At 36.9% G+C, this 18264-nt stretch overlaps 1 protein-coding gene across 3 annotated transcripts in view; it reads right to left on the reverse strand.

Annotated features, from left to right (window-relative positions):
• LOC132117496 (rho GTPase-activating protein 26-like) overlaps positions 1-18264 on the reverse strand; it is a 132339-nt gene that overhangs the window by 50565 nt on the left and 63510 nt on the right. For all 3 annotated transcript variants that reach the window (XM_059526821.1, XM_059526819.1, XM_059526820.1), the window contains exons 2-9: positions 10927-11022; positions 8807-8868; positions 6593-6664; positions 5440-5541; positions 4479-4589; positions 4247-4351; positions 3272-3401; positions 1714-1814 (exon numbers count right to left, since the gene is read on the reverse strand). In XM_059526821.1, the coding sequence (XP_059382804.1) occupies positions 1714-1814; positions 3272-3401; positions 4247-4351; positions 4479-4589; positions 5440-5541; positions 6593-6664; positions 8807-8868; positions 10927-11022 (779 nt within the window). The remainder of the gene's footprint in view (positions 1-1713; positions 1815-3271; positions 3402-4246; positions 4352-4478; positions 4590-5439; positions 5542-6592; positions 6665-8806; positions 8869-10926; positions 11023-18264) is intronic.

Raw genomic sequence — 18264 nt, forward strand, 5'->3', positions numbered from 1 at the left:
GATTCATGTGGATGAATAAAATTTCCTAAAGACCTGCTTTTTCTCTCTACACTTTAGCCCTGAGGCCTTTGAGTCTTTTAGTAGACCTCAGCTACTGAAACAGCTTACAAACGGCTGAGACAAGAAGAACTATGCCACCCTGTTAGGATGTAAACGTGCCGATGCTAATCGTGATGCTGCGGCCGCTGGATGAGTTTTTCAGTGCGGATTTCCCTCAAGATCTGGGGCATTTGGTTTAAGCCTATAACAGCTGAAAAAAATCCCTTAGACTTACATTATGTCATGTACGCACGTCGAAGACTGACATGGAAGAGAAGAATAAGGTCGAACTATCCCCCTTAAGTACCTTGCATCACTGTAAACTATTAGTAAGCAGCAATTAGCAGTTTATTGAGGTAAATGTCATAGATAATAGTTCATACTGAGAACTGGTCCTCAAGCTAAAGTGTAACCCAATGTTATTCCCTTCACCTGTCAGTGGTTTTAATGTTGTGGCTAATCAGTTTATATAGCTCACTTATGATAATTTCATGCCAAATATATGTTGAAGATTGGTGGACAGGAAGTCAATGTGTTATCTAACAACAGTGTGCTTAAAAATATGAGTTTGTAATTCCTGCTCGTAATCCCTCTGCCTGCTAAGCCTCCATTAGAAGTCTATTTACTGTAAGCATGTACATTTGAACTATCTGAAGGATGAGCTGAAATGACTGTTGTAACTGACCTGTCACAGATGCAAAACATGAACACTGGGTTAGAATAGTAAATGAAAAATGTGAAAACTTTTGTTTTGATGATCTATAGAATGTTTATTGCTAATGTTTATTAAAAAACAGGATTCTAATTCTAATGTAAATGTTGATGAATTTGGTGAATGAAATGTATTTTTAAGCACTAAATATAACGTGTAAATATATATGAGGTGCACATATGTTTTTCAGTCTGTTCTCATGAGAGCACCTGGAGATTTGGTTTGGTGCTCACACTGCACATAGTGTGACCAATTAAATATAATTATTAAATAAATTATAATTAATAATAATAATAATACTAATAGTTTTACTGAACTAGTTTTCTTATAAATAAAATAATACATGAAGTGTGATAACACTATTATATTTTATAAGTGAGTATTAAATAAAAATACGTTATTTCATAATACTCTTTAGCAGCTGTTGAGTGAAGCGCGTCAGCCAATGAAGCGTCACAGTTTTGCATTTTGCTGTGAAACCATTCAAATTCCAAATGTACCCACATTAAATTAAAGGGTTTTTGTTTCAACAGAATGTGCATTTCCTCGTAAATACGTCAGCAATAGAATAAACCATGCAAATCATGAAACAATATGACTCTGTATTCATTTTTTAATGGCAATAAAACATGTTTTCTGTTTGCTTCTCTCTTGCGATTGGCAGATTTGTGTGTCTAGCAGCAGGGTAGTAGTGTCTGGACGCATGCAGTCCCTGGTGCGAGAGTCGTGCTATTGACCCTGCGTGTGTGGCTGTGGAGAACGGGACGGGCACAGAGCCAGGTGCTGACACTGGTGCCAGCTCAACGATGCGATACGCAGCTTCTCATGCCAAGATCAGAGTCTCGTCAATGCCAGCATGAGGAACAAACACGTGGCCTGTGCCAAAGGTTACACAAACTGTTGAGTGAAAGGGTGCGAGAGGGACTGTCTGTGACAGAGAAAGAGAAAAAAGGACTACTTACATTTTTGGCCCCAGACTTCTGATCAAACAGCATCATGGTCATGCGTTTTGGCTCTCGGTGATAGATGCAGTAGTACTTCACCCACGTGTACACGAAGGAACCTGATTTGGTAAAAAACAGGAGCCATTTAAGAAAAAGACAGATAACAATATATGGATCAAAGAATTCAGTGTTCACGTGCCTCTAGGAACTATTTTTTTGCGTGTGATAGAAAATGAATGATATGGTAAACTCTTTAAAGGCTTTGGTTATGTAAAACTTTGAAGCGTTTATGGAGAAGAAAAGAGAAGATGAAGTGAAATGCAATACTGTGCAAGAGCTTAACAATTGCTGCCCATTTATTCACCACCTTTGGGATAATAATTCATTCACTTCTTAATAGGGATTTCAAAATATCTTCATTAAAGAGCTCAAAGCTATGAAATAATAACACCGATTCATTGCAAAAACATGCCTTTACATGTACTTAAAAAAGAAAAAGAAAAAAAGACAGTAAAACACCAAACACTTCTATTCTTTTTCACACAAATTTTGATTATAGGGCCAAAATTCTCATTTTCATTTGCAATTTCTTAGCATATCACTTTGCTATCACCTTAAAGTACCTTTACCATAGTGCAAGATTTGTAAACCAATGCATTTTTAATGGACATCACATATTCAGCTCTCTGTGTATGGATTGTCTGCTGTAGTAAACTTGCTCATTAGCTCACCTGGTACACCAGTGCACTTGCAATGCATAGCACGGAGGTATAAGTCTCATGAAACATGGTTTGATAAAAAAAAGCTCAAAACAATGTAAAAACATGGTGAAATGAGAAAAAGAAAGCTTTCTTTCTTTAACACCAACGTTTTTGTTCAGGGTAGGATTTAGTGAAGAGAGCATGTTATTTTGAAAGGCAATAGAGAATTAACCTTTCAGCAATGCAGGCTGGAAATGTAATTTATGAACTTCTACGATACACACGTGAACCACTGTGATTAAATTAAAGTTTGGAGAAAACTGAACATGCTTTTTTTCACAGACACAAGACAACATACTTATCCCATGAAGCACTGTGGATAGTAAAGCAAAGAAATCATATAAAAATAACAACAGCCTAGGGATATAAGATCACTGACTTAGAGTCAGTAATAAGTATAAAATACATTCCATTTCAGGTGTATTGCTAAATATTTAGCTGTGTACAAATATACAAGTCATTTGAGAATGCAAATGATGTTGAACGACGTCAATCTCAATGCTTCATGGTATTGGGGCTACTAAGCTGTTTTGCCACAATTTTTGTGTCAATGTGAACAGAGACTTCTCTGAATGTTGGCTTGCCATTTAGGATTGTGGGCACAGACACACATTTTATTCTTTAATTTGGATCCAAAAGACAAGCAAAGAAAACGGAAGTCATTTTGCATTATGACAGGTAAACTTGGCTCACATACATTCACAAATTATTTTAGTTACACACACACAAATCATCACATACCCTTTACATTGGCCACAAGTATCAGTTAGTTGTCTCTTAGAAATCAGAGAAAAGCTCCAAACTTTTCAACTTACGTTTCTCTTGCACAAACAGGTATCCCTCCATTGTGTTCGCACTGATGCTCTTATGTTCGTCCGGGTTTTCTTTCATCTTCTTCATCAAGCATTCCACCTCTGAGCGAGTGCTCTCGAACCGATTCCGCGTCTGCAGTACAACAAAGACAATTTAAGGAAAAGGTGAATGTTTAAAAAGATGTAAAGATTCAAGAATGCTATTGAAAACCTGCCACTGTAAAAAAAAAAAAAAACATATATAACAGAACCTTGACCAGGCACATTGTGAAGTGGCTAGTTTTGTGGCAGTTGTTATTTGCAAACTAACTGCACCTGTCAGGTACTGGGTTTGAGCAAACTCCAGAAACCTCCTGTAGTGATTTGGCTTTGAAAGACTCATCCTATACTGAAAGATTGGACTTCACTCCAAACAAGTCATGATGATTTACTTGCAATTTACTTAAAGGTGCAGTATGCAGTATTGACAGCTAGTGGCTGAAATGGGTACTGCAGTGCCCTCGTCCTCAGACTCCACACTCACACAGGTTGTCAGATCGGCATGCACAGGAACAAGTGCAATTCACAATGCAAGGTGTTGAGCCTTATGATTTAACTGTGTTTTGATATGCTTCTGGTCATAGCGCTTTTTGGGTGGATGTCGATGATTTTTAGGTTGGGTGGAGTCTGTGATCTCAGACTCAGTTTGTTAGCTTGCTTCTATGGCTGCAGTATGCTGTGTTTTCCCCCAGTGTGTCAGAATACTATTGGGTAAACTGGCAGCGGGCAGAATCACACAGACCAGAAACAGACATTCTGACACGGAACACACATTTCAAAGCAGAACTGTAGCATTGTTATTCAAAGAAACAGGTATGTGAACTTAGCATGTTCCCTAAATACCTGCAGATTTATTACTTTTATGCTTTAGTACAGTACAGTCAAAAATTACACACAGACTACTAATCTATGAGGGTCTGTTGTAAGAAATGCACTCACATTTTGAATGCTGATTGTGAGGTCTGTCTTGAAATGGTTGAAGTCTTTGGCCAGTTCGTACCCATGATGATAATATGTAAACAGACCCTGTAGAAAAGCCAGCAACTACACACAAAAAAGAGCCATCAATGTAATATAATATAATATAATATAATATAATATAATATAATATAATATAATATAATATAATATAATATAAAAAGAAGGACATGAAAATGTGATGAAGTTTTACCGGCTCCACAAACTCAAACATCTTCCTCTCCTGAACTTCCTGCACTTTGAAGACATACTCCAGCGAGACCTCATAGAAATGCTGCCTTACAATGTCCACCTGGTTATCCGCCTGGGTAGATTTGATCAAATAAAAAAAGACAAACATACAAATATACATCAAATCAAACTGGGGGGTTGTAGCTTTAAGGGGCAGTTTACACGACAACATTTTTAGCCAAAAACTGGAAACTTTTTATGCATTTTGTCTGTTCATTTACACAACTACGGTGTTTGAAAACGGGTTTCAAAGTGCACGTTTTTGAAAACGCAACCATTATCATTTCAGTGTAAACACCAAAAAAGAGAATTTTTGAAAACAGTGACGTCACAAGAGTGTGTAGTACTTGTTAGGTATGTAGACATGCGTAGTACGTGTTGATTTTAAAGGCAAGTGCGAACAAACACACACAACAATGACAGAGTACGTTACTGTTGTTGCTGCTCAAGAGTTTGCTAACGCTTCTTCAGCAAAGTCTGGATTTACTTCACCAATTTACACACCAACTAACAGTGGAGATGCATCATATATACATCATATAATCATCACTTCTTTACAGGTCCTGTTTACTAATAAGGTGACAGCGCCAACTACTGGTCTGGCATACTTAATACAGCGTTTTTGGCTGTTTTCGCGGATATGTGTAAACGCGAATCATTTTTAAAAAGTTGTTGTGCATACGTGAAACTTTTTAAAAACGTAAGGGAAAACTTTTCAGTTTTTGACCACATCGTTGTCGTGTAAACGTAGCCTTAATTCATGTCTACAATGGCAAACCAAATGCTTTCGCTATTACAATGAAGTCAAGCCTTTCAATGTATCGGCCCCCAGTTTAGTTTCATAGGAAGCCAAACCAGACGATTGCTGATCTTTAAGTGAAACCACATGCAAAAAGTAAAACAGCATTAATAACAGAACATACTTCATGAAGGTGCGCTTCCTTTTTCTTTGCAGATAGACTGAGGTGTTTCTCCAACACTGTGCAGTATTTCTCTGTCTCTTTATCATATTTCTTTTTGGCCTCCTATGGGATAAAAATGCAAACTCTGACTCAAACTGAAATGACAAAAGCTGAGCAAACAAACAAGTTGAAATGTTATATGTAGAGATTTGCATGTATGTATGTATGTATACATTCACATTCATTTTAAACTGGAAATACAGCACTTAACATTTTTAAAGCAGTTACAGTGGGTAGTTTCACACATATAAAATGAAACTTTATCAAGTAGCGTGTTTGGTGTGGATGCTGAAGCTCTCATAACATTACCATATATGCTTGTGAGTACATTCGGCAGTAAATCAGAAACAATATACTGTAAGTAAATATCTAAAATCTAAAATATGCTAAAATCTTAAGTTCAAGCAATTGAATTTAACATGTTTTACTTTAATTGCAAATAACATGCAATTAAGTGTCCAAAAACGTTACATTCAGTTCCACACTTACTGTAAGTACATTCTTTTAAAGTAAACTATTTGTGTATTAAGTACTTTTAAGTGATGTGTACTTTACAAAGTGTACTTTACAATGGCTTATTGTTTGTTTTCTGCTTTAACTTTCTTAAGGGCCTTGGCCCCTGAACTCCAGACACCTGTAAGTGTCTAATAACCACATGCACATCCTCAATAATGGACAAAAGCCACTGGGTGTGTGAGTCGAATTTGTCATTAGGGAATCAAACGCCTGCAAGCAGCACGCATGAGCTGTAAAGTTGGCAATAAATCTGAACTATTGTTTAAAAAAAAAAACTATGAATCTGAGGCATGCACAAGTCTCTGCTGCATGTCAAATTAAACAGATTTATTGCATCTGTTTGTATTCATCTACAATAAGTGTTTACACATCCTAACCAACAGATGGCAGTGCTGTTTAAACAAGTTACAGCAGTTTCTTAGAAGCACTTTGATCTGTGATATCTTGGCCCACATTTAATCTGCAGGTTTTGACTATGTAACATAATCATAAGTGACAAAAACGCCTTCGAATTAGATACTTTTTGATAACTGCAAACAATAGGCCTCTCTCTGCTATGAATACCATGACATAAAGCGATGTGAACTTCTCCTCGCACCTTTGCAGCTCCAATCTGCTCCTTCCTGAAACGCTCCAGAGGCGAGATCAGCACATCATTGGCATTTTCAATCTGAGGAGACACAAGTCATAGAGTTCTTTGTACCATCCATCATCATTGTTTCTCTCCATCCATCATCATTGTTTCTCTCCATTCATCATCATTGTTTGTCCCCATTCTTTGCCATACATTTGAGAACTGCTTACTCTTATTTAAACGGATTCATATTTATATCCCTTAAAGTTAATGTTAAATATCTATTTATATATATTGCAACATCCCCCAGCCCTAGTACTGCTTCATGTTAAATCATTAAGACTTTATACTGTAGACATAACAGTATGATTATTCATTTATTCAATTAGTTGTCTGTGCATCACACATATGACCACACAGATTGTTCTGGTAATTGTGGAAATTGCAATTCAAACCAAAAGATTATTCATACAAGCTGCTTCACATGTTTAACACTTGAATTTAAAAAAAAGAAAAAAAAGAAGCAGTAGTAATTAAATAGAAGCATGACTGGATTGGCCATGTTTAAAGATGTTGAACATATAGACAACTATTTTGGTGTGACCACACTAGCAAACTGCAACTTTGCTTGGCAACCATAAACCAGACGTGTCAAAGCGAAATCACACATATGAGCTACAAAGCTTGTTACAGTTTCAGAGTAGGTGATAGTTTTCTCCTTCGTGTCAGATTATGTCAATAGCACTCTTAGTTTTATTTTGTTTATTTAGTCCTCTTATTTTTATTTATTTCCTTTTGAACTATATATTAACATTTTATGTAAAATATCTGATTCAGAACAATACAAAAAAAATTACATGCATTTTTTTTTCCATCTTATTGGGGGGGGGGGGGGGGGTTAGATTTAGCAGATTCTGCAAGGTGTACGTAAAATTTTGACAACAAATATAAAGTTCTGTCATGAAACTCTAGATGTTGCAGTCTGATAGGTCTAACTTAATCTGACGCAATGACATCATTATTCACCAGCCAAAGCTGATTGGTTCTTTTTGTATCAGCAGTAGGGCTGCACGATGTGTCGTTTAAGCATCGATATCGCATTATACGAATCCACGATAGTCACATCGCAGGATGTGCGATGTAGGCTGTCGTAGTTGATCCGTTATTCGTTAACTGTACGAGCCAGCTGCTCCCCGGCCCTTGACGAATGTGATTCGCGGATTAATTGCACAGCTTAGCCATCATAGAGTGAAAGTGTATCATTTTCATCTGTCATTTTAACAGGGCAGAGAGAGAGGGAGCACGCGAGAGAGAGAGCGCGCAAGAGAGAGAGGGCGCGCGAGCCCCGGCTGCACGCTCACCGTCTTCAAACAACAGGAGCGCTGTCTTGCTCTCTCTCCCTCGCGCATATTAATCAATTGACACGATGGTGTCGCTGTTTAAATCATTTAAAATGAGAATGTAAGTGTGCTCACCTCATTTTTGTTTGTAAGAGAAAATTAGATTAGATTTCATATCGCAATATATATATCACAGAAAAAAAAAATATCGCAATGTCATTTTTTCCCAATATCGTGCAGCCCTAATCAGCAGCCAATGAGCTTGCAGCTCAACATTCAAATACTCAGCTAGTGCTTGCTATGAGAGTTGCAGTGCGCTTTAGAAACCCTCCACCTTCCCCAGCTCCACCTGTACAGATCTGCTACTAAGTAATTTAGTGCATGTTACTATTTATTAAGGGTTATTCATACTAAGCTAAACTCTCATGACACAACTCTATATCATCAAACTGTAACTCAGGAAATTAAAGAGAGTCAGTGTGACGAGTGGGGCGGGGCCGAGGGACATGGGAGCGTGGCCGGTGGAGTGATTGGAGATGAGCTACACCTGTTCGACCCACCGGTCTCGAGGCCCACGGAGGAGATGGAAGGATATAAAACTGGAGCGATGACAGTGAAGGACGAGAGAGGACCAGGCCTGGGCGTTATTTTAGGTTTTGGTTTCATTTTGTGCTCACCAGTCGTCCGTGAGGGGCTGGTGCGCTGTTTTGTGTTTGTTTTGTAATTAAAGTTTCATTTTGATTGTCCGCCGGTTCCCGCCTCCTTCTTCCCGATGATTAGGAAGTTTAATTCATTACAGTCAGTTTCATTTTTAGTGAACTATTCCTTTTAACTATTAGTTATGAACATAGTGATAATGAAACTGACGATGGTGAATATGAAAAAAAAACCTGCTGACCATTCGTGTCCTCTCATCTTCCAGGTTCTGTAAGACTCCAGCAAACTCCTGTAGTGATTTGGCTTTGAAAGAAAACAAATAATACTGGTGATCACACAGAATCTTGACCACATTAGCTTAATTTACATCTTCAAGCAGTGAAGTCACACATTTGTCAGTTTATAATTCACCACAGACAGCATGAGAATTAAAGTAAGAAATGGTTATTCAAAACAGAGCCAAGAGCAACACCTTCCAAACCACAATTCAGCAAAATTGTGCAATCAGGTTTAAGTTTAACATACAGAAGTCTGTGTGAAAACCTTTAGAAGGTGACAGCACAGAGCTAGCTTGTTTAGTGCTCTTACAAAACAAAACAAAAAAAAGGACAAAAAATGATTGAAATCTAGTAATAAAATAACTGTGAAGTGTTGAAGAAAAAAACATTTTTTTTTTACTTTAGCATCCTTTTAAAAAGAGCACTTATTCCAAAAGTTATATACTTTAAAAGAATACACTAATATGTGGACTGAGTGTAATGTTTTCAGACACTCAATTGCATGTTATCTAATAAACAAGTATTATAATTTTAAATATTGTATATAGTAAATGCAATTAGTTGAACTTAAGACTTAAGCTTTTTGACCCATTTAAGTAGGACAAAAGTATATTTTTATATGCAATCATACAGTTCTGTTAATTAAAGTGTACTGTTGAATGTACTGACAAGCATTTCTGGTAAATTTAACTATACTTTAATGTCATTTATATAAATTGCAATTACACATTTGTATATTAAAGTTGTATTTGATATTACAACTCTCACCCCCGGTTTCACAGACCAGGTTTAAGCTAGTCCCAGACTAAAATGCTGAAAATATCTTGCTCTGATATATCTTAAAATATGTCAGTGTCATTGATCTGTGTCAAGATGCACACCTGTAATATTTTCTTCTAAGTCGTTTTTGCTAAGTTGCTTAAATATCTTAATTTAACTAAGGCCTAGTCGTGGCTTAAGCTAAGCCCAGTTTGTGAAACCGGGCCTAAACATACTACAGTTAAAAATATAATTAAGTACTTTGCATGTGCTAAATTATGCAAGTCAACACATTAAAACAAGTGTACTTTAAAACATGATTTAAAATGTACTTTAAAGTAAAAAAAAATATTTTTACGATTACAATGTGTCTTTTTTAGAAGTCTGTGTTAAGAAACAGTCATGACACTTTACTGTTTTATTTCATTAATATTGTATCATCTGCAAGTGCAGTGCTTTTAAATGTACTTTTAAGATTTGAAGATGACTACACGTGCACTTCTTTAGCGTTGTATTAGGTTGCTGCTATGCAAAGTCCAAGAATATTAAGGCCATTATATACAACTGACAGTTTAGAATAAACACATACTCTATGTGCAAAAGTAATGACGATTCCACTGCTTAGCCCTAGAATTTCAAGCATAACTAAAGTAGCAAACTCATCAAGATACACAACCTCAGACATACAGCGGATGCATTACTAAAAAAACCTCCAGATGTAATACAGTTTTCATGTTCAACTTCATAAGGAACAAAGTTAACAGAAAGTAAGACTAAAGGACTGCGAGGCTGCAACTGAAGATGAGATCAGAATAAAGGCAAGTCAATACATGTTTCTTCTTCAGATTCAGCCAAGCAGCATTTCAGCAAGTTTCCATGTAAGGTGCCAGGACTTAAAGAAAGCCACAAACATTCCCACAGGTTCCTACACTTCAGCCTTTGATGCCACACCACCAAGAGGAATTATGGCAAATACAAAGTTAAGCTGAAGCCTTGGTTTAATTGTGACATAGTAGGGGCTGAATGAAACATTCGTTGTGGACGGCGCTCAGTAAAACCTAGCTTGTAATGAATACATTGTGCAAGACCTGGAGTGGGATCAGATGGCCATGGATCGATTAGTACTCAACCGATACACTTCAGAGAAACAATGAAGAAACTGCTTAAAAGTTGAGTTCAAATGCTTTCTACGAATGTCATTTGTATGACAGCATACATTGAAAAACGCTTTGGGTTTAAAATGTAGTATAATCTTTTTGTTTCTTGCATAATACACTGACTAAGGAACAACAAACATTCAAAAGAAACAATGTTATGATCTTACCAATGCATATCTCATCATCTGTTTCTGCATCACCAATGCACTGGAATTTAAACTCGTTCAGCGACTCCGCAAACTTTCTCTTCGCAGTGGACAAATCTGTAAAAGATGTGATGAGATGTGTTAAAATTTCTCTGACGAGAATAGCGCAAGGTGACAAAACCACAATGTTTTAAGCCAGGAAGCGAGAGAACATGTACTGTGCTTTGGAAACTTTGTGGTGTCTGGATCTTTCAAGACATGCGACTGACAAAGTGAGTAAGAGTTCAGTCAAGGAATGAGAAAAAGAGACCGCGAGGGGGAAAATGTCCAAAAAAGAAAGTTAAGAAGAGACAGAATGAGTCCCTAAAAATAAACACTTTTTGTCACGGAATGAGAATTTAGCTGGTCAGATCAGATTATAAATTGAAGGCAGACCCCTTGGTTTTAGATTGTCATAACTTTGGAAAAAAATCTTCTGAATAACAAACAAATGAGAAACTTGCATTGAAATTGCATATACTGTACTATAATAAGAATTCATCATATTTGATATAGTTCTATAGATTCAATATCTATATATCTATATCTATACAATTCATATGATTGTTTAATTATTAAGATCAGCTGAATTAAATGATAGATAAACTGAATGAGAAGAGATTTTAATTGAATAGTTTGAAAGTAATAACATTATGAAATTACAGTGATTAAAATATATATTTTTTCACTTTAGTTTAGGGACCAATTCTCACTTTTAACTGGTTGCTTATTAGTATGCATTACCAGCATATTGTCTGTTATTAGTACTTATAAAGCACATACTGTATCAATGTCTTATTCTGAGCATATTTACAGTACACTCTAAAAACTAATTCAGAGGACCTTTAGTCATTACTTAAATTTATATATCATTGTGAAATAAAAAATCAAGTTCTGAGATACTGTTAGACTTTTTAATTGTAATTGTTATTTTATTGAGTTGGGATGACAGACAAATTATGCCTATTGATTGAATATACTATCATGACTTGTCAGAGCTTAACATTTTCAGTTAATCAAAAAACAATTTAATTTTAAGTTCTGTTAATGTAAAAAACTATTTGATGACGTGTAAACGGCCCACAGTTTCCGCGCCCATGTTCAAAACCAGACGAGACGAGTGAAGCATGTGGTGAATGGTAAGTAATTTTATGCTTAATTACACATATTCACATTTGCTCAGGATTCAGTTGGTGGTAGCCTACTGTAACCGAATACCGAAATCTGCAAGTCCTTACTCTAAAAGTTAAGGAAGTGTTGATAGTTACGTTATAGTCTGTGTGCCAACATAAAGTTAGCTAGTTATAGCTGTAGCCTGTCACTGATTGAGTAGCTACACTATTTGTTCAAATACTTTGCTTGCTCAAAACCAGTCGGAGTTATGTAAGGCTCTATGAATTCCGTTTTATTTTTTCCTAAATTTCGTTTTAAATTATTTTTCCAAATTTCGTTTTTTACCATTTACATTTTTTGGAATTCCATTTTTTTTATCTTCTGCTCGTATTTTACTACAAAAGAGTGTGTTTTTAAGGTTTATGAATAAAATGTAAGATGGACATGTAATCAATATGAATAAAAATGCGTTCGATAAAACGTTCGATATATTTTTGTTTTCTTCGTCGGAAGAAACCAGAACTTGCGAAGCAAGTTTGGTTGCATGAACAGAGGCACTCGCTCTCTTGTAACCTAGCAACATAGTGAGTGACACGCTAACAGCCAATCATGCAACAGTTTGGCTACCCCATATTGTTGTCTCGTGTTGGATTCTTCAGTAACAGAACCTACTGTCTATGAACAGAACCTGCGTGGAGTGATAAGTGGAAAGCCTTATTTGATCGGTGAGTGTTGTAAATTACTGACTGCTAGTTGTGACAGGCGTCCGCGCATGTTACTGAGAGAGAGAGAGAGAGAGAGAGAGACCCTCCTCCGGCCGCGCGCACGCTCTCACAGTCTTCTGTCTTGCTTTCCCTCCCTCGTGCATATTAATCAAAGTTGATATTACTATCAACATCAACTGAGAATTGACACGATGATAGATCGGAAGAAAGTGTAGTGTAGTTGTAGTGACCATAAAATTAAACTGAATGTCTGATTTGAATTGATAAGTACACAGGTTAATTTCTAAGAAAATGCTTGCTTTACTTGGACAGTAATGGTAATACAGTTCATTTAAATGTTTTGAAAGGGAAATAAGATGACTGTTACATGTATGTTTAAAAGAGAAATATATCACAATTAAAAAATGGTGCTAAAAAGATTAATAGTGATTGGAAAGCTGTTTAAAAATATGCATAATTACTTAAAGTCAGTAATTTCATGTGTGATATTTAAAATATAGATTGTGAATTCATGATGAATAATTGTTTTGTTTGCACTAAAATATCCATCCTCCGTGAGCAACCCTTATAATTTCCTTGACATTTTTGTGTTGTAATTTATCCTATTACCAGCATTACAAGGCTTGCTTTAAGATTGGCCCCCATCATAAAAAACACACTTGGTCACTGGTGGGTCACCCTGCCACGGCTGTAACACGTTTCAAATAATTTTACTTAATTTATCTCTCTACTCAGGTCTTCAGTCTCTTTGCCATGTGCCTTGCAAGGACAAAAAACTCGCTTTCATCTTCTGGTATCCTGGTGTCGTGCACCAAGGTTTCAAGTTGAGACTTGGTCAGCCTCTCAGGACAAACCAGACATCACCTTCTCCTTCCCCTGAGGTGAGGAGCGGTCAGAGTCCATCTACAATTAGTGACAATGACACAGGTGAAACTTATTTAGTTATTGAATTGAAGAAATACTGAAATTGAATGAAATTTAAAATACTGTCGTGTGTGTGTGTGTGTGTGTGTGTAGGTGTGGCTTTCTGCCGTGATCCAGTACTAAAGAAAGCCGTGAAGAGATACAGGGTGAGACAGAAACATTAACACTTATCTTTTGTAATTCAGATCCACCATAAATAAATCAGTTGTGTTCACACACACACCTCCTTGAATCATTTTACTTAATTTATCTCCCTACTTAGTCTCTAACTAACACTCTTTTTGTTATTTTTATTTTTTTTCAAATCGTGATTTGGGTTACACTTGAATCAGGAAAACGCAGTTGAAAGGCGGAGAGAAATTGCCATTCGCTGCCTCATAGTCCATCTTGAAGAGGAGGAAGATGACCTTTTCAAACAGTACCATGTAAGTAATTGAGTATACTTTTAATTTTTACTTGTGTTTGCACTGCATGTCTCTGTAGCCTTCCCATGTGGAGATATGGCCGTTTCAATCCCGTGCACCAGCCTCCTGTGGGCTAGGCTTTGAAGTACATGGTCACCCTTCATTCCCTTATGCACTTATGCTTGAGCCATGTATTTTATACTTCCTAACATCTTTTAATTTCTTCAAGGATGTGGAGGAGCTCGACGGAGACTTTGCGATGCAAGTGATGAAGATTGCCATCATCAATGCCTTCTTTTGCTGGATATTTTTCCTTAAGTTAGTCACGAGTATGAGCAGTCTGATATTGATGAGAGAAGAGATGATAATGTAAGTACTGCCAAAGTTTATTGAAAGAAGCTTTGCTCATTTGATGTTGAAATTAGTGCCTGGAATGTACAGCCAACTGTAATTTTTTTTTTTATCATTTTCATGTGTACATAAGGATGGTGGTTCATGCACAGGGTTTTACTTAATTTTATAACACTGTTCCTCCTCATAAAACTTCTGGGTACAAGATTCAAGATTTTTATTCGTCACATACAAAATTATAAATAGCATATACAGGTCCTTCTCAAAAAATTAGCATATTGTGATAAAGTTCATTATTTTCCATAATGTAATGATAAAAAATAAACTTTCATATATTTTAGATTCATTGCACACCAACTGAAATATTTCAGGTCTTTTATTGTTTCAATACTGATGATTTTGGCATACAGCTCATGAAAACCCAAAATGCCTGTCTCAAAAAATTAGCATATTTCATCCGACCAATAAAAGAAAAGTGTTTTTAATTAAAAAAAAGTCAACCTTCAAATAATTATGTTCAGTTATGCACTCAATACTTGGTCGGGAGTCCTTTTGCAGAAATGACTGCTTCAATGCGGCGTGGCATGGAGGCAATCAGCCTGTGGCACTGCTGAGGTGTTATGGAGGCCCAGGATGCTTCGATAGCGGCCTTAAGCTCATCCAGAGTGTTGGGTCTTGTGTCTCTCAACTTTCACTTCACAATATCCCACAGATTCTCTATGGGGTTCAGGTCAGGAGAGTTGGCAGGCCAATTGAGCACAGTAATACCATGGTCAGCAAACCATTTACCAGTGGTTTTGGCAGTGTGAGCAGGTGCCAGGTCGTGCTGAAAAACGAAATCTTCATCTCCATAAAGCTTTTCAGCAGATGGAAGCATGAAGTGCTCCAAAATCTCCTGATAGCTAGCTGCATTGACCCTGCCCTTGATAAAACACAGTGGACCAACACCAGCAGCTGACATGGCACCCCAGACCATCACTGACTGTGGGTACTTGACACTGGACTTCAGGTATTTTGGCATTTCCTTCTCCCCAGTCTTCCTCCAGACTCTGGCACCTTGATTTCAGAATGACATGCAAAATTTGTCCAAAGTCCAGTGCTGCTTCTCTGTAGCCCAGGTCAGGCGCTTCTGCCGCTGTTTCTGGTTCAAAAGTGGCTTGACCTGGGGAATGCGGCACCTGTAGCCCATTTCCTGCACATGCCTGTGAACGGTGGCTCTGGATGTTTCTACTCCAGACTCAGTCCAGTGCTTCCGCAGGTCCCCCAAGGTCTGGAATCGGTCCTTCTCCACAATCTTCCTCAGGGTCCGGTCACCTCTTCTCGTTGTGCAGCGTTTTTTGCCACACTTTTTCCTTCCCACAGACTTCCCACTGAGGTGCCTTGATACAGCACTCTGGGAACAGCCTATTCGTTCAGAAATTTCTTTCTGTGCCTTACCCTCTCGCTTGAGGGTGTCAATGATGGCCTTCTGGTCAGCAGTCAGGTCGGCAGACTTACCCATGATTGCGGTTTTGAATAATGAACCAGGCTGGGAGTTTTTAAAAGCCTCAGGAATCTTTTGCAGGTGTTTAGAGTTAATTAGTTGATTCAGATGATTAGGTTAATAGCTTGTTTAGAGAACCTTTTCATGATATGCTAATTTTTTGAGATAGGAATTTTGGGTTTTCATGAGCTGTATGCCAAAATCATCAGTATTAAAACAATAAAAGACCTGAAATATTTCAGTTGCAATGTGCAATTAATCTAAAATATATGAAAGTTTAATTTTTATCATTACATTATGGAAAATAATGAACTTTATCACAATATGCTAATTTTTTGAGAAGGACCTGTATAACCAGCAGTGAAATGTGACTCAGGTCCGCTCCATGGACAGTGCAATTATTAAAGACATGTTTTGTGTCTTAGGAGAATGTAGCCTACAAATGCTGCTGTTTGCACTTTTAAGGATTTAGTGCTAAATAAATAAATATAAAATAAATCTATCAACCTTTCAGAATGTGTTTGTCATCTTTCTGTTTTCCCTCCTGGAAAACACAGGAAAATGTCTTTATTATAGGACAGGGCTCAACTTAATTATTAAGTTCATGTTACTTAGAAATGCATTTTACTGTGGCCTAAAAACTTCTTCACCTTACTTAAAACCTTATGTTGGATCAACTTAATTACTTGCATTCATATTGAAAATTATTAAGTTCATGTTACTTAGAAATGTGTTTTATTGTGGCCTAAAAGGTAATTCACCATACTCAAAACATCGCTTTGAATTAATGTAATTCTGCCAGTAGTCTTAACATAAAGATTCTAGTGGAAAACGTTAACATATTCTTTTTTGTTGACCCAATGTTTTATTTTTTAGAGTGAGATCCCTTGTCCCAGCCCATACCTAAACTTACCTTACTAACTATTGATAAGCAGCAAATAAGGAGTTTATTGAGGCAAACATCATAGTTAATAGTTAATAGTCAGAACTGGTCCCGAAACTAAAATGTGACCAAAAATGTATATAGATGCAACACGCATTATGTGTACAGGGTTCCCACTCTTTTTCAGAGATCATTTTCCAGGACTTTTCCAGGACATTTCAAATTTCATGATGATGGGAATAAAATATAAGGATCACATATTCACAGCCTAAAGTAATATATTCCTCTCTCCTCTCTTAAAAAAGCATACAATTTATGGCTATAACCCAACTGTAAAATCAGAACTGCACCAAATACACACACACACACACGTCTGGTTCACTATCCTGCTAGAGAATCTCCTTAGACATAATGGTTTTTATACTGTACAAACTGAATATTCTATCCCCCTACACTATCACAGAAAACTTTTGACATTTTTACATTTTCAAAAAAACATTTAATATGTTTATTGATCCATTTCCCCCATGGGGACTGCTGGCTGGTCCCCACAATGTAGATGATCTCAGGTTATACTATCCTTGTGGGGACCATTTGGTCACACACACACACACACACACACACACAGCTTCTGAAGGTAAACTCTACACTTTATTTTAATGAACACATTATAACGACTGCCTAGGCCCTTCTTGTTAAGCTTCCCCTTCCCTCTTCGCCCAACTGCAGTCTCCAAAGAAATAAAAGGCATTATAAAAAAAAAGTTTGCAAAAAGCATCGGTCCCGAACAAACTAAACAACAAATAAATGTCTGTCCAAAATATTTACTGCATTAAGCTCCACAGTAACCTTGTGAATTTTTTTTACTGTTTGAGTTGGCTCAAACTCTCTTGCAACTTTTCCAAGCTTTGTTTTAGAGCTGTTAACTCCTCACTTTTGTCTGTGACACTTTTTCGACATTTGATTTTGTCAGTAAGGTGAAGTCATGCTTTCTCTCTGCCCTGACAGCCATTTCATCTGCCTCTTTCTGCATGGTTTCAATGCTTGGTTTCGAATTTTTGAAATTCTGCTTTATGGTGTGTGTAGATGTGTATTAAAAACATTTTGTACTATGCAAGAACCTCATCACACTGAGGTGCAGTGTACCAACCAGCATTGAGCAAAAATTGCAAGAGTTTTTGAAACATTTCTCTTTAATTATCTCTGTTTGCAACCATGATCACAGGGTCAAGGGAGCTCAAGTGCCACACAGCTGGGAACATTAGGGGACTTCTCTCTATTATTTTCTTGCAAGTCATGGAAAGGAAGGAGACACATTCTTTTTTGAACAGCTGAATTTTTACAGGATGTTCCTTGTGTTAATGTTCCTTATTTAATAAAAAAAAACCACTAGTAACAATCTAGTGTTTTAATAAAATATCAACGAACAGTATATCA

Source organism: Carassius carassius, chromosome 36 (assembly GCF_963082965.1).
Source record: "Carassius carassius chromosome 36, fCarCar2.1, whole genome shotgun sequence".
Classification (NCBI taxonomy): domain Eukaryota; kingdom Metazoa; phylum Chordata; class Actinopteri; order Cypriniformes; family Cyprinidae; genus Carassius; species Carassius carassius.